Source organism: Balaenoptera borealis (assembly GCF_965194805.1).
Source record: "Balaenoptera borealis genome assembly, chromosome: 17".
NCBI lineage: Eukaryota > Metazoa > Chordata > Mammalia > Artiodactyla > Balaenopteridae > Balaenoptera > Balaenoptera borealis.
In genome coordinates, this window is record NC_138876.1 from 21,324,876 (window position 1) to 21,351,577 (window position 26,702).

At 38.4% G+C, this 26,702-nt stretch overlaps 1 protein-coding gene and 1 long non-coding RNA gene across 2 annotated transcripts in view; one reads left to right on the top strand and one right to left on the bottom strand.

Annotated features, from left to right (window-relative positions):
* The first annotated feature begins 1,572 nt into the window (after positions 1–1,572).
* Positions 1,573–26,702, top strand: part of LOC309615152 — a 194,331-nt gene continuing 169,201 nt past the window's right edge. Inside the window, exon 1 of the long non-coding RNA XR_014236544.1 lies at positions 1,573–1,677. This is a non-coding gene — a long non-coding RNA (uncharacterized lncRNA). The remainder of the gene's footprint in view (positions 1,678–26,702) is intronic.
* Positions 1,573–26,702, bottom strand: part of SLC30A8 (solute carrier family 30 member 8) — a 43,689-nt gene continuing 18,559 nt past the window's right edge. The window contains exons 2-8 of the mRNA XM_082364547.1: positions 26,381–26,580; positions 16,644–16,790; positions 13,395–13,548; positions 9,351–9,501; positions 7,595–7,700; positions 3,042–3,176; positions 1,573–1,756 (exon numbers count right to left, since the gene is read on the bottom strand). Of these exons, the coding sequence (XP_082220673.1) occupies positions 1,611–1,756; positions 3,042–3,176; positions 7,595–7,700; positions 9,351–9,501; positions 13,395–13,548; positions 16,644–16,790; positions 26,381–26,580 (1,039 nt within the window). The 3' untranslated portion in view covers positions 1,573–1,610. The remainder of the gene's footprint in view (positions 1,757–3,041; positions 3,177–7,594; positions 7,701–9,350; positions 9,502–13,394; positions 13,549–16,643; positions 16,791–26,380; positions 26,581–26,702) is intronic.

A 26,702-nucleotide genomic window follows, 5' to 3' on the forward strand; every position in this document is an offset into this window, starting at 1 on the left:
TATATTACAGAAGCACTGTCATGCCTTTACTTTTAAACTCAGCAATTTATTCATCCCATTCTTGGAGGAATGTAGGCTCGTCTTTAGCAGGCACTTCTGAAATAATGGTTGATTGTCAATGCAGATTACTTGGTCAAAAAGAAACAGCCAAAAAAAAAGTGTTCAAAGGGAAAGTGTAGATGGGATTTTGGCCAAATTAGATCTGGTTTCAGCTACTTTCTAACTTGGACTTGCATATTCCTCCTGCTCTGGTCCTTCATATTGTTTAACTCATCCTTCACTTAGTATGCTTCAGCCACAGGGACCTTCCTCAATTCCTCAAATGCACCCAGTTCTTTCTTCAGGGTATCCACTCATTCTCTGGCTTCTTCTAGAATGTGCTTCCCTCTACAATGCATTTGGCTATCACCTGTCTTTTCATTCAAGTCTCAACTTGGATGCCATTTCTTCAGAGAGGCCTTCCTTGACCTCCCCCAATCTCAATCAGCCTCTTCTTTCATATCACTTGCTGCTATTTGTAGTACATTCTTGGTGGTGTTTATTAGAATAATGCCCAGCTCCCCACATAGGGGAAAGAGTCCTATGAGGGCAAAGGCCATGTCAGCTTGGTTTAACCAATGCTCAGCCCATAGCCTGCATCGAAAAATATTTTTAAATGAATGAATAAATGACATTGGTTACTTTACTTAACATTTACACCCCTATCTATACAATGATGGTATTAATTTGAACTTTTTAAAGTTATCATTAGAATGAAATAAGAGGACATATCTAAAGAGCCAACTAGGACAATAATTGGTTCTCCATAAATATTATTCAAGACCTGGGAGCTCTTATCTTAATTCTTTGACTAAGTTATTTTCCATGTGACTTGGGGTAAATACTCTGCCTCTCTGTGCCTCCTCGTTTTCTTTTATTATTAGGCCACACCATATGAAAACACTCAAAAAGCAGCAGTTTCATCATTTTTCATTTGTACAGGTGCCTTATATACAGGGAAGTAAAATATAATTCAGCAGTTTCAGACATATCACAACATAATGTGCAAGCAAGATAAAGAGAGGGAATTCTATCCCATTTAGTGAATAGTGATATTGATAAGGAGTAGAAAGATAATGCCCCAAATTATATTACCGCTTAGGGGGGAAAGTCAAGCTCTAATGGAGTATTAGACCTCCAAATTCTCTTTTACCCCTGACTTGGCTCCTCTCATTTTTGCTTTTCGTGTTTCGGAAAAAATTTGTGACTCTTTCCTTGCCACTGATTCCTGATAAGGCTTTCCTGAGTTCAACTTTACCCACTCAGCCTCGGGATGTGTTATTGAACTTTTTATTACCTGTGGTTACAAACAGCTGTTATTTCAGCCCCAGTCAGGAATAATCTATACACACATTCCTGGAATTGAACACAGCTACTGATGGGTTGATAATCCAATGGACTGATGAATCTAAACACATTTTCATTCATGGTGGATGGAGCTAAATAAAGAAGGATAAAATGTGCATTGAACTGTATCATGAATTTCTCAAACTTCTTCCTTTGGTTTCTTAGAAACTGCGGAGCAGCACGTAGTGGCCTGTCAAACTTGGGGAGCTGGCAGTGCGACTGAGCTAGTCCCGGGGATCTTCACAGAAAAGGCAGTCGGGGTCTTGGTCGGCTAGAGGTTCCATCTGAATGGTGAGTGAGTGCACAGGAAAGCTACTGCTGAGGGCTTTCGCAATTTCTCTCCGAACCACCTGGCTGTCCCGGCTGGCTGCTGTTGATAAAGAACCACAGTGAGATTGGCACTGATTATACACACAGGGGCGACGTCTCATCTGCAGCTTTTGTCTTTGACCTGGTGGGGTGGGGCACAGGCAGTGCACTCAGAAGGAGCCATGATGGCTCTGACCATCAGCTACATTCACACAGACAAGACAGGGGACACCCTAGTGCTGCAAAGCACCCCATCACCATGGGAACTCTTCTCGCCCACAGCCTCTCTGGAGTCTGGCGCTCCTAGGAGCTGAGTATGAAAGTGGAGACAAGCCATGAAAAAGCCAAGTCAAAACTATTATTTCTTATACAGCCCTGCTCACCAGTTGCCTGGGTTCTCTGGGTTGCCACCCTTATAGCTAATCAGAATTTATATCAAAGATAGTGACAAGAGCCAGGAAGCATTTAGAGCAGCAAACCGCACTGCCATCTTTTCTCTTGTCCCAAAAGGTATCAGGAGGCTGTAAAGTTCCCTCCGTAGTAACCTGATTGTTTACTAGATTCTTCCATTTGCAGTGAAATATTGGTGTAGTAGAGGCTGTAAATTCCCTGCAGCCAGGTCCATGCCTCTCAGCAAAGATGAGGATGTCTGAGAAAGCACAGTCCTCAAATGACTCTTCCTGTTCCCTGCCTCTGAGTAACTTCATGAGTTATTTCTTAGCAGCCTAATGTGTCATCCTTAGCCTGAGCTGTCTCCCGAGGCAGTGCCCATTTTCTCAGCCCTAGGACGTATCACGAACAAAATCACCTTCTACTTGAAAAAGTAGTTTTTAGGATAAACCCCAAATCCTAAGAGTTATCTCACATGGTTACAGAATTTCTAACCATTCAGTAAAGGAACCACGATTAATTCTGACTAGAATATCTTTTAACTTTTTAGAACCTTAAGGATGGGACCACATTTCTGTCTTTGGTGATAGGCAAAGCATTTTACACACCAAAGATACTCAATGAAGATTTCTTCTTAAATTCTTCCTCTTATTTAACCAATAGGACATCAAGTCAAACAGAGTTTAAGGCCTTGAAGTTTGGGTGGCATTTTAGCCTTTTGTTCTACTCTCTAACCCTCTGCAGTCGGCCTCCAGGGTTGTCATAAGTATCACTGTTGCCATGACGACACTGGCAAGGGGGATGATTTTCACAGGCCCTTGGTCACACAAAACACTTTACAGTTGTTTTGTCAGGGGCAACAGACACTAAGGGCTACTCTACCAAAAGGAGGGAAACTACGGACTTTACAGGACAAGGACTGAATTTCGTGCAGGGTGTTTACAAAACTCACTGACCTGCAGTAACGTGAGCTGAGAGGATCACCTGGTTCATTGTTAGCGACCAGACGTGCAAGCTGTGCACAGACACCACCCCATCCACCGCTAAAATGAGCTCTTTCACACCATTGTAACTCAGGTTCTTTGGCACACCTGCCAAGAGGACAGAGTGGGAGGCTGTTGTTATTTCACTAAATACAGCTCAGTGCAATGGCCAATCGAGGATGCAAAGTCCTTAGTAAAATATTAACTTGCCCTTTCCATTTATGGTTTCTTATTTCAGATGTTTACAAAGCAGATTCACCTGACTATTTCAGAGGTTTTACCATCAATCACAGGTTCACAAAGAATATTTGCAGATTTAACTAGGCAATCATCAACAACAGTCATCACCCTTCATTTTCAGAGTGTATGGTTTACCCAGTTATCTTTGAAATTATCTGGAAAGGAAAAGGAAATCACATGGGATTTGGTATCAAATTATCCCGGGTTGGCATTCTGACTACAACTATTGTGAATTTACCCAACTCTTGGAACTTGTCTAATCCTTAGAACATTTGTAGTAAAATAAGGATGATAAGAACAATATGTAGTTAACAGAGTCCTTTGGGGACTCTGAAAATATCTCAGAAAATATCTGTCCTTTGTAAACTCTACTGCTATACAAATGTTAGTTATCCAACAGGTCACTTAGTGAACGGTGTTAATAGGGGATCCTAATGTTTTAATACCATCTCATTATTCAGTCTGTAGAATTTCTATTATTTTAGGTATCTTAGGGTTTAATATTTGGGCCACAGAATGCAGTAGTTTGACTTTCATCCTTGTTTCTAAAGGAACAGTGTGGGACACACAGGAAGGTGGGAAGTCTGGCAGCCAATCAGCTATTCTTTGGGGCTGAAGGAACTGGGGTGTCTCTAGCCTCGAGATGAGAAGGCTAAGGGAAGTAGGATCACTGTTTTCAAACATTGCAAGGATTGTCACATAGAAGATGACAGGATATGAAAGTGTAAGGGCCTGAGTCAATGGTTGGTTAAAATCATAGAAGACATCAGTTTGATATAAGAATTAAAAAAAAAAATCAACTCAACTAGTACAACCGTGGTAAAGCCATTTGATGCAATAGGTAAATCCTTGTCAACTAAAGGTGATCCAAAGAGGATGCTGTAGAAGAGATTTCTCAGGATAAACACTTTTTAGCTTCCACTTCAATTGTATACATACATCACAAACACCTGGTGTGTTTGTTAAACATAAATATGCCTTGGCTCCATTAAAATGCTCCTGAAGAAAATGTCTATGGATGAGGCTCTGAAATCTATATGCTTTCATAGTGGTTCTTGACCTTGGATGCACATTAGTGTCACCGGGGATTTTAGAAATCCTGATGATTTCTAAAATGATCAGGAAATTTAGAAATTTCTAAAATGAATTGTTGGGTTACACCCAAGACCAATTAAGTCAGATTCTCTGGGGATAAGACCCAGCATCAGTATTTTCTTAGCTCATTTAGTGATTCTAACTGAGTCAAGGTAGAGGACCATTACACTAATATTTACCAGCTACTGGGCAGCTCTACCTTGCAGTGGTTCTCAAGCTTGGCTGCATGTTGAAAACATCAAAGCCAGCCCCTATTAAATCAAAATCTCTGGGTCTAGGGCCTGGGTATAAGTATTTTTTAAAAGCTTCCCGGATGACTGTAATGAGCAGCTAGTAGAGAACCACTTACTTAAAAGGAATAGGGAATCTTTAACTCTCCTTTTTCAGGATTTAAGAACCTTGCTCATGGGGATTTCCTCCTTGAGGCTAACTTAAAATTCACTACAGTTTGAGTTGAGTTTAGTCCCACTTCATATTTCATAGAACTGGTCAACATGGCTTTTTACTCTATGAGCTGCACAAAGCTCAGGGTACTAGAAACAAAGAAGTTCTTGTCTCAGATTAGCCATAGAATGTGCATGGAGTCATGGGTGAAAACGTTACATCATAATAATAATAACACCTTTATTGAGAAGCTACATGTCAAGGTTTGTATTGAGCACTTTATTTATAGTGATTATTTTATTTAATAGTTATAAGAACTTTAAGAGCTAGTTAATGAGTGTTACAACTCCTGTTTGACTGGAGAAGAAAGTGGGAGTCAGAGAGGTTAAGAAGAATTGCTAAGGCCACATAGGTAAGTGGGATGTCAGATTCTAAGGTATGTGCTCTGGGTGTGGAGTGTCATGCAAATGCTAGACTCCATGTACTGTAACCCAAAGTTGACTATTATGCCCAATGTGTCATCTCTGGAGAGTTTCATTTGACCCTTTGAAGACCTGCTGTCATTCATCTAGGACCCCTTGAGATGAAGCCATGATCCCACTACCTCTTTTTCTCTTGCCTCCTTTATCACTTGAGTTTTATGGAGAATGCAAGTCCACTGTTAACTTATTTTACTCTATGAAATAATATTGACAAGCAAAAGGATATGTTCCCATTGGCCTCAATGTTTCATCACACCTTAGAAAACTTTTTCTTTCTGGGGGAGAGCCTGCAAAAATATTAATGCATCCAGGAAAATACCCAGATTCGTTTTCAAAAAAATAAGTACCCAGGCTAATAAGTATATGAAAAACCACTCAGTATTCTTCATAATTCAAGACTTGTGTATGGAATCAATAAGATAATATTCACCTATCAGATTAGAAGAGAATCAGCAGTTTGACAATACCCAGTGATGGTGAGGATGTGAGGAAATAAGCACTCTCATATGCTGTCAGTAAAAAAGAAATTGATATGGTATCTTTGGTAGAAAGGGCAATATCTATCAAATTTTAAAATGCACATAACTTCTGAAACAGCAGTATACTTCTAGGAATTATTCCACAGATATACAAGTGCTAAAAATGTAATTGCAGCATTATTTGTAATGTCTGTCAATAAGCAGGTATTGCGATACATGCTTACAGTAGAATAGAATACTATGTATCCGTGAAAAAGAATGAGGTGTATCTATGTATGTACTAATATGGAAAGATCTCCAGTTGAAAAAAGCAAGGTACAGAACAAAATATGTATGTAATCCCAGTTTGTATAAAAAAGACATACACACATGCACTATATATATACACACATATACACACATGTACATATGTATATTACATGTACATATATGTGTAAATGCATAGATATTTTTGGAAAGATATATGTCAACTTATTAGTAGGTGTTACTCCTGAATAATGGGACTGAGAATTCAAAGGTGGAAAAATGGAGAGACTTCTTCTTATCATTTTATACCTTTCCATCTTTTTTTTTAAATTTTACCAAGTACAAGTATTATTTTATGCTAACCTAATTTGAAAACCTAATTTAAAAATTAAGCATCTTCCAGACAGGAGTTACCTGCCAGTTTCAATAATTAGCTACATTTTTGCTTAAATAAAAAAAAGATAATCATGAGAGAAGGGCTGTACTGAGAGATAAAGTGGAATATGGTCATCTCACATTGTACACACATTTGTCTTTTCTCCACCTTCAAGTCAGTAAGTTCCGTAACAGCAGTGACAGCTGCAGCGCAGCACTTGGCCCTCAGAAAAGGAAATGGATGCACCTGTGACTTGACAAACCAAATATTGTCCCCTTCTGAGCGAGGACATTCACTTGTTACTCTGTGATGTTTGACTCTGTTTTCTGTTTCACTGTGGTCAATCAACATTATCACCTACCAACGATTATCATGCCCTCTGAGAACAAAACCTTTAAACGTGTACTGGGCAGTGAATGCTAAGCTAGGGAAGGGTGACCTGTTGTGAAGGCAGCTGTACTCTTGAGACTGTGTCTACCTTCGGTCAAAATGTGCTGGACAGGAAAGAGAAGCTCAGCCGACGTATGGCTATTTTTGATCATCTGAATGTTTGATAAGATGCAAACCTCTGGTTGTGATTGAATTTTCTAAGTGCCGCTCCCAGTGCCCTCATGGAAGAACCCTTTCAGGGGTATGAAGAGACTAGTCCAGTGGTTCTCAAAGTATGGGCCCCCGCCCAGCAGTGGCAACGTCTTGTTAAAATTCAGATTCTCAGGTCTCACCCCAGGCCTGCTGTCTCAGGAACTGTTGGGTGGGCCCAGCAGTCTGTGTTTTAACAGACCCTCCAAGTGGTTCTGATGCCACTGTCTGAGAACTGCTGGCCTAGTCTAATGAGCATTTTAGGCAAGTCTTTCATAGTAGCTATAATGCTGCCTGAGGGATAGATTTATTCAATATTTCTTAGGTATGTGCCACATATTTAGGGATAAATTTATATTTTTGCTGTATCTCCCTCACTGAATCACTCATTCTAGTGTTTGTAAGTATTGTTTTTATACTATGCCATATCATTTAACAGTTGCTGAAGAAAACAGAAGCCAATCCTTTTTATTTATGTATTCCCATTTGAATAAAAATCATAATTTTTTTCACAAAAATTTCTTGTAAGTTTACATTTTCCCTATAATGCAAACTTACAGTGAGCATGCCTTGAGGCCATTCCCTTTTGTGATTATAAGGAAGAGAAAACACAGATGCTGGGAATAATAGGGAAATCATTCCTACCTTCCATGAGTAAGATGGAGAAGTCCTTTAAGATAGTGATGGTGCTGGCCAGAACCAGGATGGAAAAGACAAATGTGCAGATCGGGTCAGCCATTTTATAGTCTGGCTAGAAAATATGGGGATTTCAGTTAATTGAATCCAGGCTTCCCATGCAGAAAGTCTGATTGATAAAATAAGTAAACCTTCACGCTTCCTTCCCTCCCTGTCACCCATTCACCCTCCTGACACCGAACATCCAACTCAGAGGCAAGACTTCCTGAAGACTCAGTCCTTCTTCTAAGCTTTCAACTCTCAGTGACTCAAGAAAGGGAGACCATAGGACATGCTCTCCCCACAATTTAAGAAGTAAAAAGAGAGATATCCTTGAGTGCTCTCTCAAAAGGCCTGATTTAACTTCTCTCAAATTAATAGAAGTACAGAGAATGTGATGAAAATATGCACACATTTGTACAACATTCAATGACTTTTCAGCCTTAATTATGATGAAAAGAAAGGATATCATTTGTTCAGAGGTTGCATGTAACCAAGGTATAGCCAGAGCTTGGTCTTGGCAGACTGGGTTAGTTTACTTCTTTCCCTCTTAAATATGACACATACTCAAGGCAGGCATCTTTGATACAGTCCAAAGAATATGTACTGAGGCCTCATTTTCGTGCTGTATCACCACTGGAGCCCTTGGCCTCAGGGTGAAACACCTGCTCTTCTGCCCTTGATGAAGTTTTGTGCCACAGAAAAATTTGTGCCTCATTACTTCTAAGAAACCCGGGAAGAGTAACCTTGGTAAGAGTACTCTCAAACTTCACTCACCCTACAATTTTGAAGGATTTTGTCTTAAACTTAAAAGCTTTTAGTGAGGATTTGCTCAATTGAATTCAGAAATGTCTTTGTAATTTTTATTTACATGTTTTCATTTTCCAGTAAAAATAATAGAGTCCTTGCTAACTGGGCAGTCGTGATGCGAACAGACAGAGCTATACGCTCCTCTCCTCCATTACCCCCCTACCTCCACTCTCACCCAACTCTGTTGGTTCTTGGTATTACCAAATAGAGATCTGTAGTGAATATTTGTTTGGGGTCAGAGGCCCACTCAGGATCTATTCCAAGTTTCAACTGACACCCTGACTTTTTGGAAATAAGTTACCTGTCTCCCATGGTGGGAGAGTCAATCAGGTGCTCTACCATCCCCAGCCAAACAGCAGATACAAGACCCAACCTATGTCAGTTGGGCTCCATTTCCCAGAAATATGAATCTTCAGCAGAGTGACAAGAACAGGAAAAAAATTAGTTGAGTCACATTCATTTCAGCATGGTGCCTAGGACAGAAGTTGGATAGTTTCTGAAATCTAGATACCAAAAGTTGCTCTTTATTCTACCTTGATTTCTGTAGAGGAGTACATCCAATAAATTTCAGCCAATGAGTCTACTTTTTGCTTAAGTGAGCTACAGATCTTTCCTGTTGCTTACAACCCAAGAACCCTAAGTTATTCATGGTTCCATTGCAATCCATCTTAACCGCAGAACAGAAGGAACTACTTTCTTGAAAGACTGGCAGCCCTACAGTTAAAGACATAGCTCTTAGGAATTTGGAAAGTCTAAGGTTTCAAGCTTTGAAAGTTTCTTTGTTTAAACCTTGTAAAGTAGTTTGTGTAGGCAAACCAGCTGTCCACCCTCATTTAAGTTAATAATGGAGGGTCAGCTTCTGTACCACCTAATCTATAAAATCACTAAGACAGTGAGTAAACTCAAACATACTCACCTTAAAGTAGATAATAAGTGCACTGATTAACACACTGATGCTCTGAAATAGATCTCCAAGGGCATGTACAGAAGCAGCTCTGACACTGGCATTAGCTTGCACTTCTTTGTGATTGTGGCCAGGGTGTCTCTGGTGCAAAATCACACTTAGTCTGGAAGAAAAAACAATGTCCTTGGCCCACGAGATTAACCCTTAAAAATCTATGCAGCATAATGAGGGAGTTGACAACAGCATGTATTACCCAAAATGGCAAAGAGTTGAAACATTAATGCTTTATAGTGGACTATTTTGAACTAATTTTGTACACAAGGGTATCATGGAATTTAAAAAATTTCACACAAGGATAGACAATGAAGATTCACCTCAGTTTTCTTTTCCATCTAATTAATGTTACTCTGTTTCATTTTAAAACTGGAAACCATCACCTCTTAGGTAAATGCCAAGTATTTGACAATGAGGAGGGGAAATATCATTTATTGAGGGTCTACTGAATGTCAGGCACTGAGCTAGGCTTAAAGCTGAGCTTTGGTGGGAGCCTAATTAAATGTGCTGGTTTCAAATGCAAAAAAGCAGCAGAAAACAATAAAACAAAATAAGTACTGAATTTCATCAAAGTTGGATTTTTTAATCTTTTATTTTACTTAATTTTGTTCATTTCCATGAGAATTGGAAATCTGAATAATTCCCTAGTGGCCAATGATGAGAGTACTGTGCTTATGTATATATAGCTATTTATCAAGAGACTGAAATATATTAATGTATTATAATGTATATAAATGTTATATGTATATATAACATATCGCAAAATTTAACAGCTCCAATCCAAGTCAAAGAGACTAATAGTGGGCCCTATAAATTATGTACCTGATTCTATTTACCCACAACTTTAGGAGTAATATCTCTTATGTTTTGCCTAGAAACGCTGTCTGTACATTTTGGAACAAAGGTTTAAAAAAATAATTTTTTAGTACCATGTATCCCAGTCTATTTGCAGGTAAAGTGTCTGTTAAATCTCAGGCCATCATCACAAAGCGGAGAGACTGCTATCCACCAAGATGTGAACATTACATAATTTACAGTTTTTAGATTGTCAGTGTTTGGGCAAAAATTCACCCTCAATTAGGAGTTACCATTTGAAGTTCTTCAGACAACCTAACATGCCTGGCAGTTAATAGACTTTCTTTCTAGGTCTGCCATGTATGCTCATCACATTGTTATTCATTCTTTTCCTCATTTTATATTAAAAAAAAAACTTACTTAGGGATTCTTATATGCCAGGCACTATTAAATGCTTGGGGCATAAAGGTGAAAATAGACGTAGTCCCTCCCCCATTGTAGCTTTAAGTATGATGGAGATGGCAGAGATTTTAGAAAGACACACATAAATGGAAAATTCTAATTATACTAAGTCTATTAAGAACTGGTGCTACAGATAGTACAACAGGGGACTCTGATTTAGTTAGACAGACAAGGCAATTGAGTTGGATTTGAAAGGATATACTAGAGTTAAATAGGCTAGGAAATGTTGCAGGCAGAGAAAAACTTAGCCTTAAGGCGCTGTCAATAATCTTCATCCAAGAATCCCTTAGCAACTTCTGTTAGAACTTTCTGCCTTGATTTTGGGCTCCCAAGGAATAGATTTATTCCCGAATTATGGTTCTGATATCTCTGTGGTCAGACAATACAGCATCTAGCAGCACTTGAAACCTGTAATCCCAGTTCTGGGAGTAAACATTTAAGTCACTCAGTATCCTTATCCATAAATAACTGCCTGCTTGCACAGGGAAGTCAATGCTTTTCAATTCCCTGGTCTTTGTAAGTATGAAAAGCACATGCAATATTAGGGTCGAAGTTCGAAAGCAGTTGCAGTAAAAAGAAAATTTGGATGGTGTATCTATTTAGAAAGTCACACTCGATCATCAAGGTGCCAGATTTATGTGGTAGTTAGCTGGGTGCATTCTTCATGTTTATGCAGCATACACACTACCTATGTGACATATGACTCGGGAAATTATTAACATTTTTATTGTTCCTGCTGCCCTGGGGACATATTGTTCTTCTTATGCAAAGATGATGATATTGACTCCCAGTCAGCAGGACATGTGGTCTGGCTTATTTGTCTCCTAGTAGTGATAGATTTGCATTGATCTTCCCATACTTTTTCTCCCAGTGCCAATATGAAACACATTTTCAAGTTAACTGGGTAGAAATAGTGATCTAGTCAGAGCCAGCAGATCAGATACCACTCTTCTAATTGTTTAGCTTAGAGATTTTGAGCAATGGGTCCCAAACTAAGGGATGAGGAACTGAGGCAGGTACAAGCTAAGGACATGAAAGTGCCTGGAGGAACTTATTCAAAGTACACACACTCAGACTACCCTCTAATTCCAGGGGTTCCTTTGTGCCCACTCTCAAAAAACAAAAACAAAAAAACGCTGTTTAAAATGCCATTCTTCGTCACTATCTTCTTCACTTTCATTCGTGAACCTACCTCATTGAATGTATCATGTTACATTGCAACATAGACAGACAGGTGATACATAGATGGTTTTCTATTGCTGCTGTAACAAATTACCACAAAGCCTTTGTGGCTTAGAACAACATAAGTTTATTATCTTATAGTTCTGGAAGTCAGAAGTCTAAAATGAGTGTGCAGGACTGCATTCCTTCTGGAGACTCTAGGGGAGAATTCATATTCTTACCTTTTCCAACTTCTAGAGGTCACTTACATTCCCTAGCTCCAGGCCCGTTCCTCCATCTTCAAAGCTGGCAATGCAGCATCTTCTCTCCCCTCTGACCTCATGCTTCCCTCTTATAAGGACTTTTGTGGTTACATTGGGCCTATCTGGATAATTCAGGATAGTCTCCCCTTCACAAGATCCATCCTTAACCACATTTGCAAAGTTCCTCTTACCATGTAAGTTGACATATTCAGAGGTTCCAAGGATTAGAATGTGGAAATCTTTGAGGGTAGACATTATTGTGTCTACCACAGATGATAGGTAGGTAGGTAGATGGATGGATGGACGGACGGATGGATGGATGGATGGATGGATGGATGGATGGATGGATGGATGGGTGGGTGGATGGATGGATAGATAGAGTTTTAAGTAATGTTGCCCAAAATCAGACTATCAAATAGGAAAGATCAAATCAACCAAAAAGGATCAAAGCCCTGGCTTCAACTCCGCATTGTCATGAGCAATCAAATAGTTCATTTGGGAAGACCAGACCAGTATGGCAATGATCACATGTCCAGCAGGGCATGATCACATTTCCTCTAAGAATGATTTAAGACTGCTTGGATGAGAGAATGGACCAAGAGATGGAAACTAAAGAGAGAGTTTAGCTAGCACAGCTTAAGAGTTTTCATGCAGTCATAATGATGCAAAGATAAGATAGACTGCTTTTGAGAGAAATAAATTCCCTATTATTCTGTTAAAATATATGAAACTAATGACCACTTTATGGGGATATTACAAAAGAGAATTCAAAAGTAGAAAGGGGACTGAAGTAAATAAAATTTGTGATCTCTTCCAACCCAGGTCTCTGGGAACTCATAATGTGTTCATGTAACAAAAAGAATAGGAGTAAGTCACATTCCACATGGAACCATCAATTTGTGTGAGAGAGTAGAACGGCTAGAAGCTCAATTCTGCGTTTGGTGGGTCTATTTTCAAATCCTGCTCTGCACTGTCTCATTGGCAGTTTATTTAACCTCACTGAGCTTCAGTTTCCTAATCTGTATGGTATGAGTGTTGTGAACATTGAGCTTGATAATGTAAATAGATCAAAAGGTCTCAGCGCAGTCTCTGACACATAGGAAGCATTCAAAATGGTAGCTATTAGAAGCCAATATTAAAACACACTGTAACTTAAACTAGCACAACCAGCCCTATTTTCAGTCTTAGAGCCATTTGAACACTCTGTCAGGTCTCTACCATCCTCACAAGTGGAGGAATTAAAAACAAACAATAACAACATCAACAAACCCACAAATCTATGTCCAGACAAGCTTCATGGGCAGTGTGTGGGGTGACTTACATAATGTTCACTGCCACCGCACAGCTCGAAACAATGATCATCACGGTCGCCTGGATCTGGTAATTGGAGTACAGCAGGCGTTCACACGCTAGGTACACCAACACACCAGTCACCGCCCAGACACATAGGATGGACAGCAGGGCACCAAGGATCTCTAGGGATTCAAGCACACAGACACGCATAAACAAAGAATTTGTGAATCACCTTAACCTCCCCAAGAGTCATAAGATATTAATGCTCCATCCCCCGCCCCAAAAAAAGAGAGGCTTCACACTAGCTCACTCGGTGATTCACAAAGCAAAAGTGTGGATGGATTTTAGCACTAAGATGAGACACTTTAATGTTGTATTCATAAAACACCAGTGTCTGAGTTCATTATGCTCCATATTACTAAGTAATTTTCAGCAAATTTTTAAAGCATATTAATGGCTGCCTGCCCTTGCTGTTTTCCTGAGGGATTTTAATTTAAACAGGTGCTAAAATGATTGAAACTTATTAGGAGATGAAATAACGGGACACAAAGAGTAAAATGTGTTTAGAAACTCTTAATTTTGCCATAAAACATTTACAACTTGCCAGCACTGTAAAATAGTAAAAAGGGAAGCCTTCAGAGACTTAATGAAAATGAGTTTCACATGCCAACCCAACATATTATAAACACAGAGGCAAACTCCAAGGTATAGCAACGCTCTAACTGCATTTTACAAGCAAGAGTAAGGAAAAGAAGTGTCAGAATGGAGACATTTACATGAACATTTAAAGATAAGATAGTGTTCAAGCTTCCCACTAAGTGAAGTATGTTTGCTCACTTAGAAGTTCCTTACACCTCACCTTGATCTTTCACTCAACCTTGTAAATAGGTTCTAAAAGCCTACAAGGCTCTAGAAACATTCTGTGAGTCAGTGGTCAGGCACATTTCATAATTCTGACCTTCCCCCTTTTAAAGCAGAGCAATGTAACATATTATTTCCCAGACTTCAGTCATTTACATACACTTTCATGATTTTTTCATATTCACATGCCCCCTGTCTCATTGGCCACTTAACACTTTTTTTTTTTTTAATTGAGGTGTGGTTGATGTACAATGTTATGTAAATTTCAGGTGTATGAGATAGTGATTCAAAATTTTTAAAGGCTATATTCCATTTATAGTTATTATAAAATATTGGCTAGATTCCCTGTGTTGTACAATATATCCTTGTAGCTTATTTATTTTATATATAATAGCTTGTAGCTCTTAATCCCCTACCCCTATCATGCCCCTCCCCGCTTCCCTCTCCCCACTGGTAACCACTAGTTTGTTCTCTAAATCTGTGAGTCTGCTTCTGTTTTCTTATATTTACTAGTTTGTTGTATTTTTTATATTCCACATATAAGTGATATCACATAGTATTTGTCTTTCTCTGTCTGACTTATTTCACTTAGCATAATGCCTTCCAAGTCCATCCATGTTGTTGCAAATGGCAAAATTTCATTCTTGTTATGGCCAAGTAGGATTCCACTGTATGTGTATGTATACGTATGTATATATGTGTATATATATACTACATCTTTATCCCCTCATCTGTTGGTGGGCAGTTAGGTTACTTCCATATCTTGGAAATTGTAAATAATGTTGCTATGAACATTGGGGTGCATGTATTAGCATTATCTTTACATAAACTCACTTTTTGTACTTAGCTTCTTCCTAAACAATGTTAACCATGAATTTACATGTTTGATGTGCTAGCTGATTTTCACCTATATGTCTATGGAGGTGCTGCCTAATATGGTAGCCATCAATCACATGTGGCTATTTAAATTTAAAATAAGTATAATTAAAAATCCAGTTCTTCAGTAGAACTAGCCATATCTAAAGTGCTCCATGACCACATTGTATTATCTATTATACAACATTTCCCTTGAAGCAGAAAGCCCTATTGAACAGGCCTGGTCTTCTACAGTGTCAATGCTCATGGACTTCCATCACCAGGATGAGAAAGTTCAAGCAGCAATCTAAATTCTGAGTCTTCCCTGTGTTTACAAAGCAGCTTTGACCAATGGTATGAGAAAAAGGGTAAAATACATGTAAAAATTTATGCAGATAAATGATAGGTGCTCAGCCAAAGGTACATGTTTTCCAAGTGTAGCCCTATTCAGGGACTGAAAAGCATCTTAAATCACATTGTCACCAAGTCTTTTTATTGATGTTTATTGCCTCACCCCTCTCTTTCTCTCTCTCTCTCTCTCAGTGTTAAAGGAAAGGCAATCCAAAACACCTGTGTTGATAAGTTGTTTGACATGAAATTAGAACTTCCTATCATTCTAAACTTGAAAAACCACAATCCACAATTGTCAGCCTATAAGCTGTGGTCTCTGTCTATTGGCACCTTTCGGTGAAGGCTGGCCATGTTAGCATGTTGCCCAAAGCTCTGCCCTCAGATCTCCTCCACATTGATTTTCTCAACTGGTGTGAAAATACAGAATTGTAACTCTTTGTACACATGATTTGTACATTCAGCCAGTAGCTCCTCCAGCTGATATAAGGAATAATACAGAGGAGGAGAAGTGGAGTGACAGTATGTGTTGGAGAGAGGGGTGGATTGTAAAAATGAGCCAAAGTAAAAGCTTCCCAGGTAATAAACCCTCATCATACCTGGGCCCATTCCTAGACAAGAGCAAGCCATAACTCGTCAAAGAACCAGATCTAAGAAAGAGGAAAAATAAACTTTCATTTCCTCTTCCTCCTCTTCCTTCTCCTTTTCTTGTTGTTGTTGATGGCTGATTGAACAAGATATCCAGCTGAGCCATTCACTGAATGGCTAAATGCTGTGTGAGCAGGAAAGTCCATATTCTATTCCCAACCCCCCATAAGAAGTTCTTCAATCTCTCCAACTCTCTTGGGCTCTCTGTGCTTTACTTTGCAAAATGGTGGAAGCTTCACCCCACCCTGTCTCCCAGATGCCGGGTCATTTAATGAATAATATCATGGCTGTTACCACACACTGAGATTCTTGGACTGGGGTGGTTGCTAAAGTGAGGTATGTGTTCCTGTTGTCCCATTGGAGTAGAGGTAGCGCCATTAATCTGGCTCTTAGCGGAATTAGTGTTGAGAACACACATTACCACGTACACATCTATTTCACTCTGTGAACCAGAGATGTGCCTCCAAGGGATTTTCAAACAAGGCTTTGCACTGTCCCTTCCATTTTTATCCTCGGTTTAACTCTGCAGCGTTACTCTGTGTCAGTGCTCAGTTGATGAACGTACCTGCTCGGTGCCATCCAAATGTTAGCCGCTTGGAGGGGGGTTTCGATGACAACCACAAGGAGAAGAGACTGAGCAGGAAACTGGTCAGGTCAGTTAAGAGATGGGCAGCGTCTGTGATGACAGCAAGACTCCCAGCAATGTGTCCACCTCGGGGATGCAGAATAGGATATGGGGTTAGGGCCCCAGAGTGCAACTAGATCATATACATACTAACCGCAGCTGGTGAAAATGCCACAGACTCACAGAACTGAAGACAAGGAAGGGTCTTAACTTTGATTTAATCCATCTCTTTTTCCCAATTTGACAAGTAGAGAAACCACGATCCAGAGAGTGGGTAGGATTTGAACATGTAGAAGTGAATTACACAAGAGAGGCCATTCCTGGGAGAGCTAAGGTACAGAGATAAGAGAATGTGGGGAACATTTGAAGAACATCCCGGTTAGACTGGGGCATGAGGATGCAAAAGAAATATAAAAAGAGGAGGCTGGAGAGGTGCAGGCCAGATTGAAAGGGTCTCCAGACTGAGGACCTGGACTTTGGTCTGTAAACCAAATGACACAATCTGGCCCACCGATGTGCTGTTATTTGACTTGTAATTTTACCATAGTCTTTACCGCTTCCTTCTGTTCCGCTAATTTATGTTATCCGCCTGGTTTTGAGATCGCTGTTATGAATAGTGGGGAGGAGTAAGAAGAAAGGACAGGTACCTTCCAATGAGATTCTTTTTTTTTAATTTCTATTTTATATTGGAGTAGAGTTGATTTACAATGTTGTGTTAGCTTCAGGTGTACAGCTAAGTGATTTAGTTGTACATGTACATATATCTGTTCTTTTTCAGATTCCTTTTCCATATAGGTTATTGCAGAACACTGAGTAGCATTCCCTGTGTTATACAGTAGGCCCTGGTTAATTATCTATTTTATATATAGTAGTGTGTATATGTTATATATAGTAGGTTGTATATGTTATATATAGTAGTGTGTATATGTTAACCCCATACTCCTAATTTATCCCACCCCCTATCCCTTTGGTAACCATAAATTTATTTTCTATGTCTGTGAGTCTGTTTCTGTTTAGTAAATATGTTCATTTGTATCATTTTTTTAGATTCCACAGATAAGCGATATCATATGATATTTGTCTTTCTCTGTCTGACTTACTTCACTTAGTATGATAATCTTGAATGCATCAACAGTCCAATAAAGCACAGAAAGAGAACCCAAGCCATGGGACACCTGCCTTGTTTTTCTCTCCATTTGGTGTGTTCCCTGTACTTCTGTCTAGTTCTTCTTTGTGTTTCACAAAGACCTCCAACCTCTAAAATAGAAGTCAAAAGGACAACCTTGTCTTTTCCTTCTCGAACAGGGCTTGTTGTTTGAGTGCAATAACCTTTATTGTTCTTACTACAATCTCCCAACAAAGAGCTTCCGCTGACTGATTAGTCCTCCCAGAAGCTGTTTATTGCCTTGTGTGCAACAAAGCGACGGAGACTGTCAGTCATCAGCCCCTCCATCATCAGACTCACCTTGTCTCAACGAATGATTTAAAAAAATTGCATATAAGGTTCATAATTGCAATAAGCCCCACAGATCACTGGCTCTAGCTATAGTTAATATCTGGTTTGTCAAAGTTTAATGGTCTGAAGCAAAGTGGTCTTCAGGCTTGTTACTGAGCTGTCAGGGCAAAAATCAGAATGATTCATTAGCCAAAAAGCAACATTTTGCTAACAAATCAGCTGTCCTTCCAATTATCCTCTAATGTTGCTCTGTCTGCCAAACTTGGGCCTGATAATAAAGCTGTGTTAATAATGCATTATTTCTTGCCCAGGGAATGACTACATGCAGATAAGCAGCATGCCGCAATCTTAGCAATGAATGATGGTGATGAATGATGGTATGCTGGGCTAAAATTTTAGCTTAAGTCAAGGAAATGAAATCTTACAGGGGTTCTTCAACAGGCTTAGCTGAGTCAGGAGGTAACTGGGAAAGAAAAAGGACTTGCTTTGGAAGAAGCATGTTTATATGGAGACCCGGGAACTGAGAACCATTCTGCAACCATCCAAGCTGCTTATAAGAACAATCCAAAAAACTGTGGGCAATCATGCTGAATCCTATGGAGTAAACTGTTTGCAAGTGGTAGTCTGTGACTGAATTTGCATTTGCTTCTGAAAGCATGGGGTATTATCGACAATTAATTCAATCATCCAGCCAGGATGTATTGAGACCTTACTGTGCACATCACAGGGATAGGGTACACAAAAATAAATAAAGTTAAACAAAGCACAGTTCCTCTCTTCAGTGATCCCATTGTCTAACACTCACTGTATAGAAAACAGGCATCATGGTCTAGGGGTCTAGGGGATCAGAAAGCCACTCTCACTGGGAGCCCTGAAGAACTTTCCACAGGAGGGAGGGGTAAGAATTAGCTAGAAGGGAAGAGTTTTTCAGAAAGAGATAAGAGCAAGAACAAAAACAGAGAGAAATGAAAGAACAGCGCACCTTTGTGGAAAAGTAGGAGGTGTGGTGTGTTGGAGAAATAACGGGAAATGAGACTGGAAAGGTGGCTTGGGGACCCTTGTGTACGGTGTCACACGTAATGCTAAAGGATTTGAATGTTATCCTGTGGGACAAAGGGATCTTTTTGTGATTTTGAGGCAAGGTTGTGACATGTTCAGATCTGTATTTAAGCGGGAGATCTTTGCCAGCAATAGGGAGGATGACTTGGGCTGGGGGCGGGGGAGGGAGAAGCTGGAGGTTAAGACACAGCAGAAATAGCCAAAGGAAATTGAGATAAAGGCATGAAGTAAGGCAGTAACAGACATGTTCCTGGATTACATGGCAAAATGCAGAGAGTCATGCAGTTAGAACAAGATAGGAGAGGCACTAAGGACTGGAAACAGACTCTTCTAGGGTCTGTGGGATGAAGAGGACAGTAGGAAAGCAGGGGAGCCACTGGCCCTGGGTCTCATATTCACCCCAGCTTTGGAGAGTTGCTGTTAAGTACATGTGACGTTTTCTGTGGAGAACAGACATGCTAACAGGATTGGGAGAAGTAAATGTTCATCTGACAATTGTAGTCTTGTGTCCCATTTCTAGACAACCCCAGTGTATGCTATTAATTCATATTTTTAAAATTCTTTGTTTTATGAATAGTATTATTACACTAGATATGATGTTATGTCAAAAACTCATGAAGTCATTATTTAACATGTATTTAAAACACACCACAGTTTGCATTGGCACGTTTTGACATTTCTTAAATTTTTAATACCAACAACCTCAAAAAAATAAGTAGCCTAAGCCACTGAGACGCCCTGGCTCTAGTACAAAATAAGCACCCTTAGCAATAAAGCTTGTGGTTATCACATCACTCAGCTTTAGCTTTCTCTTACTACGAGAGAGGTTTTTTTTTTTACTCTGAGATACTTACCATCTTCCCCAGCCTGCTCCCAGATCTGTACGCCTTTCCAGCAAACCAATGCTTCCTCCATTCTTGCTTAACTCTAAATAGTCCTGCTTCAAGATGTCTTTTCCTGACTACTCTCATTTTCTTCCAGAAATGGCCATACTTGAGCTTGTTTTTGTGAGTTCTCGGTTTCTGTATGTCTGTCTTCTTAAAAAGGGATGCATGTTTACATATGTAGTGTAACTCCTCTTTATGGCCTTGCTACAATAGGAATTTTCACATTCAATCAGAAAGTATCCCAATTCAGTAGGTTCAAAGCCTTAGCCTCCTTTAATTCCCTCTTCCTATCTGCTCTGCACCCTGTGACCAGTTCTTTCTCTAAACACAGCTCTGTGACCTGGTTCTCCCCTGTTCTAAACGCCAGTTACTCCCCAAAGCCTACAGAATAAATCCAGCTTCCCCAGCCGGGCCTCACAGCCTCCTAGAACCCTCAGCCACCATTCTAGTTTCATTCCTCACTAACCACGTTTTACCCCACACCACTGCCTTAGGTTCTTTCAGTTGTAAGTCATAAATGCACAACTCAAACTAGCTTAAACAACAACAGAATGATCATTTATTGGCTCAAATAACTGAGAACAAATCTGGGTGGGGTTGGATCGGGCACAGCCTAATCGTAAGGTTCAAAAAATTTTTGTTGGGGCTCTGCTCTGTCTCCAACTATTGCTATTTCTTGTTCTGCTGAAGACAGGCTTCCTCCCCCTCAGCAAAAAAAAAGGTGGGCCTCTGGGTTTATATCATTTCAGCATAGTATTTTAAAGGAAAGAGAGAGAGAGCTTTTTTCCCAGTCTCCCTATATAAAGACCCAGAGACTCCGATTAATCCAGCTTGCTGTCTCACAGCCAGCCATGCCTGTGAGCATGAGGGACTTGGGCCAGGAGGACCAGAGCTGCAGCCAGGACAGTAAGTATGAGAACGCTTGCTGGGCAGGCAGTGCCAGTCCACTGCAAACGGTGCCACCCAAATGTGGCTAACACATCAGAATCACTTGAATTTCCTTCTAAGAATACAGATTTCTTGTCCTATTGCTGACCTAAGAACTCAAAATCTTTCCAGGTAAGGCTGATATTTACTAACTCCTGGACCGCATTCAAGCCCCTCCATCTGAAAGGCCCTTCTCATCTCCCTCTTAGTCACCTCTCCATTCCTACTCATCCTTCAAGGCTTTGCTCAGATCCCATATCCTGCAGGAGGACCTCCCAGATTCCTAAAAGTCATCTGAGAATACTACTTGCTTTCTCTGACATGGTCAAAAATGGTTTTAGGAAGGAGGTGAGTTGTGGGTTGGGGTCTTGAATGATGGTCAGGGTTTTGATGGCTATGGAGAATGAGAGGGTTTTCCATGTAAATCAAAAGGCATAAGCAAAAGTTACAGAGACCTTAAGGTGCAATGATTATTTTGCATAGAATGAATAAATAGCTGAAACAGAAGAAGAGTCATATAGGGAAGTAGTAAAAGAAAAAGATTGATAGTCAGTTTGGCAGGCAAATGGTGGAATAACTTGAAAGCCAGAGTAAGAATTTTTCATTTTGTGCAGGATGCCAGCGTTTTCCAGTATATTGATCTCTCTTCACTTGGTGCAGCTGAGTAGGGCCTACCACAGAGAGGGCCCCTGAACCAGCCTCTTTCTGCTACGAGAATACTTGTCAGTTTGCCCCTGTGCTCAGTAAAATTTCCTGTGCTTGACATGATGGGGAAAAGGTTGTGAAGGACTGAAATGGCAAAGGTGAGCCACTGAAGAATTTTGAAAACAGAATTAACACGATGAGAGCAATGTTTCAGGAAAATTAGCTCAACATCAATACAGCTCAAATTCCAAATGATTTTCTGTCAGTATCCACTTAATTCCTTTACTGACAACATCACTTTCTTCTGACCCTAAAGCCAGATTTGAACTCATAGACTAATTATTAGGAATGAGAAGGAAAGGAGGAGATTGATTTGCTCACTCCAAGTGAATAGCTTCCCATTTCCCCTCTAAAAATTTTAGAAACAAATTGACAGGGCATACGGAAAGGTACAAGGAGAAAACTGAGTTTTGTGAATGGGAGGCCATGTCATTTCAGAATATTAATTAGATATCAGCTGGGGAGAATATGCGTCTATTCTCAGCATCCACATGTTTTCCGGGAAAAGCAAGAGAAGAAAGTTGTGCAGAAAACAAGCCAGTTTATACATCCTGCTGAGCTGTGTTTGCATGGGGTTGTGCCAGTACTTTATTTGGAAGGCTATGAATGTCCAGAACATCAGCTTTTCAAATCATGTTTCAAATGGATTATGTTTTTTAGATTTTCTGTTTTGTTGATCTCTTATGTGAGCAATTGAAAATTGTCCATAGTCTCATGACTTTCAATAATAAAAAAGAATGCCCCTCTAGTATAGATATCAATGGAGTTCCAGAGGGAGTTTTCCAGATTGGAGCTGCTAAAAGTAAATTCTTTGCAGCTCTATCAAGCTATTAAGTCATTCATTCAAAAGACTCACCCTGGCTCTAGAAATTGTGTGGTATCAATTTTTTAAAAAAATTTTAACTGGAAGGTTATTTACCAACTCTGGATTCATCTTGGACCGGATTGGGTCTAAGCTCTCTTCCAGTTTCCAAAAGCTATAAAAGTATATGTGTATAGGTCAGAAGACTCCATAACTTGAAGAAACTAATTCTAATTGCTTGCTATTATAGTGCTAAAAAAGAAAAAAAGCTTAACAGATTCTCCTCCACTATCAGATTATCATTAATTTAGCACTCTTTTGAGGTAATAAAGAGAAAATGAAGCCAAAATATTGGTAACAGAGTGTAACAAGTTATAGTGGTAAGAGTGGTAGTAGCCTATGGTACTTATATAGGTAGCTTATAGTGTTCTTGTTAATTTTTTGGTAAAAAAATTATAAATAAGATACCACAGCATACCAAAACCTTTAGATTAAGTTTAAAGCTCTACATAGCTTTATTATTAATAAAAAGAAAGGATACAAATACATTAAATAAAGATATAACTTAAGATATTAAAATATGCAATAAGACTACAACTCTGAGAAAAGAAAGAGGAAATAAAAATATTTTTAAAGCCAAAATTATGAATTAGAAAACAGAAGGAAAATTAAAATAATAATATATTCAGTAAAAAATATATATATCAATAAAGTAAAGGGAAGTTTTATCAAGGAAAAGAAGTAAAAATATACAAACAATATTAAAATGAGAAAGGAGCTAGAATAAATAAGAGAATACCAATATAAGACTATCATATTCCATTGTATGATAATAAATTTGACAATTTCAGTGAGATGAATGACTTGGGAGATTTATAAGTAACCAAAATTTACTCAAGAAGTAGAAATTTTGAGTATGTCCATGAATGAGGAAGAAGCTAAAATATATGAAAAAATTATCTCCAAGAATGTCTCTGAAGTCAGACAATTTATCAGGGAGTTCTTAAAAAGAAAGAATAATTACAATGTCATATAAATTGTTTTAGTTTTTTTATAGAGTTGGCCAAAAAGTTCGTTCTGGATTCTCCTTAACATCTTATGGAAAAACCCGAATGAACTTTTTGGCCAACCCAGTATATAAAAAGGAAATTATTAAAACTAAACTTTTCATTTTAATATGCATAACTCAGATTCAAAAACCAAGAAAAATAGCTCCAAAACAGAAAACTATAGTTAAATTTCAATGATCAAAAAAATTACAATGATTTTTCAATGTAAAAATCCTAACAAAAATATTAGTGACTCAGATTGAGCAATGCCTTGAAAGAATGGTCCACCGAGGTCTAGTCACCATAGTGAGAGCCTAAGAACATGAGCTCTGGAATTCAGACCACCTGCTCACTGATAGGTATGTTGTTAAAGTCAAGTACTTTACTCTTTGTGCTTCGGGTTTATGGTCTATAAAGTGCAATTCATAATAGGACCTACCTCTCAGGAATTTCATCAGGATTAAGTAAGGTGATACGTAGAAAGCACTCATCACAGTTCCCAGCACATAGTAAGCATTAAACAAATATTAGCTGTTGTCATCATAATACCAGAAATGCATCATGATCTCTTAATATAATACACATCAACAATGGGTAAAAAAGTTTTAAAACAGAATGAATTTAAAAGATAAGGTTTTTGATAAAAGTCAACACTCATCCTCGATTATCCGTTAACCATTAAAAAACTAGGACAAGGAGAATACTTCATTAACATAATAAAAATACTTAACCCCTCAGGAAACATTTCACTTAACAGCTAAATAGTTGAACATATGATTTGATTTAGCATATTATTTAACATGATAAAAATATGAAACATACAGAAGAGACATAACTATTGAAAGCAAGGAGAAATATAATTTTTTTGAACAGGAGATGATTATCTCCTAGGAGGAGAGATGAGAGAGGAACAAGGAAAATTAACTGAGATACATTTAGAATGACGATAGTTATTACACTGTTGAGTACAAAATGAAATACACTGTTGAGTACAAAATGAATATACACTGTTGAGTACAAAATGAATATACAAAATGAAAACTTTCCAAAATCCAAAAAGTAACCATTTAGAAAGCAGGACATGAGAAAAGGAAGACCCTCCTCACCTCTGGAAAGAATAAACCAAACACACAAAATAACTATAAATAACTCTAGCAAGAAGTAGGTTGTCCTTGTGTTAAAACAAGCAAACTAAAAACATAAAACCTTAACTTGATGAGAGATGTAGAATATCTGGATAAATGGAGAAACATACTGTATTCCTGGAGGGAAAAACTGAGTATTTTAAGAAGATTTGTGTTCCCAAATTTATTTATATACCAATAAAATCAAAATTAGATTTTGGAGGAAACTGAACAAAATTATTCTCATGTTTAATTAGAGTAATAAACAGGAATGAACAGCCTTTACCTTTTTTCTGTTAAACAAAGGATAATGAGGAAAGAACAACAGATATTATAACATGTAAATCTACATTAAATATGTTACTACTGACAGAGATCAGCAGCACAGATAAAACACCTTAGAACCTAACTCTATTATTTATAGAAATTTGATAAATGATAAAAGTAATATGGAGAAAAATCAATGGAGGAAATAATGAATTATTCCATAAATGATGTATAAATCTTTGTTAGCTCTTTAGAAAGAGAATTTTCAATGCTAAGAGCATAGATAATTTCACATTGATTTAAAATTAAATGCAAAAAATTGAACAACAACAAAATGATATTTATCTTCTCAGTAGATAGGAAAGGCTTACTAAGCACTAAAATAGTGAAAGAGTAGTAAAAGAAATCAGCTCAAAATGAAATGTTTGATACAATTACCTCTATAAAATTTGAAACTTCTCTAAGTCAAACCAAAAATTAAACAAAAACTAAAAAGTAAACAACAAACTAGAATAGTACTTATAACAGATATAACAAAAGTTTAATAACTATATAAAGAGCTCCCAGAGATCAATATAAAGAATTACAAATTATCTGAAAAAACAAATGAGCCACAGATATTAAGAGGCAAATAGGAAATGCATTAACAGAGGGAAATACAGATCATTAATAAACATGCAAATAATAGTAACAAAGGAATGCATATTAAAACATATTCATCTATACATTAGCAAAGATTTTTGAAAGATTAAAATAAGTTCTGGGAAAGATTTGGAGAGAGAATCATTCTCATGTAGAGCTGGCAGACATAGGAATTGTTTCAAGCTTTCTGGGTAGCAGTTTGGCAATGTGCATAAAGTAGTAATAAAAATATTCATGTCCTTCAACTAGTTATTTCCACTTTTAGGAATCTCTTTGAAGGAATTATCCAGAAAAGCAAGCAGAGTTTTATTCCAGATTTTTCATTGCAGCATTGTCCATAAGCAGGAAAAAACTCCCAGAATTTCTAACAATAGAGAGATGGTTATGTAAATCACAGTAGAGCATATTATAGAATATTGTTCAGGCATAGAAATGTTTTTGAAGAGTATTTGATGGCATGGCCAAAAGCACTGTGTGCTCTCAGTTATGTTAAAAAAAAAATTGTGAGCTATGAATAGAAAATATACTGTAGAAAAATACTCCATAATGTTATTGAAGATTATCACTCAAAAGGGGATTGTGATGAATTTTATTTTGTTTCCTTCTGCTTTCCAACTTATCTACAATGAGCATATTGTTACTTTATATTTACAGAAAATATTCAGTCTTTTTTTAAAAGAACTTAGGCAACTCTCCTGTAATGATGCAGGGTTTTGTTGGTTTGCTTGTTTAATCAGAGAAGTCTTGAGAAATACTCACCGATGACCTCTGCAATCATGAAAACTAAGCATGTTCCTGAAGCAGCACAGAGTTTCCACTTGGCATAGACTTGCTCCTTTGCCCTGTTCTCTGTGGCCTTGGAGTTGCTGTGGCAGTGATACATGGTTCCTGACTCTGGCTCCTCTGGCTTCTCTCCAGGACGTTGATCTTTATTCAAGGGTTTCTGCTGGAGTTCCATGCTGAGGATGAGTTTGACAGAAGCAAGAAGTGAACATGGTTGCAAACAAACCTCTCACTGACAGCCCTACCCATTACCAGAACTGCTATGAGGACATTGGCTGACTAGCTAGGAACTTATCAT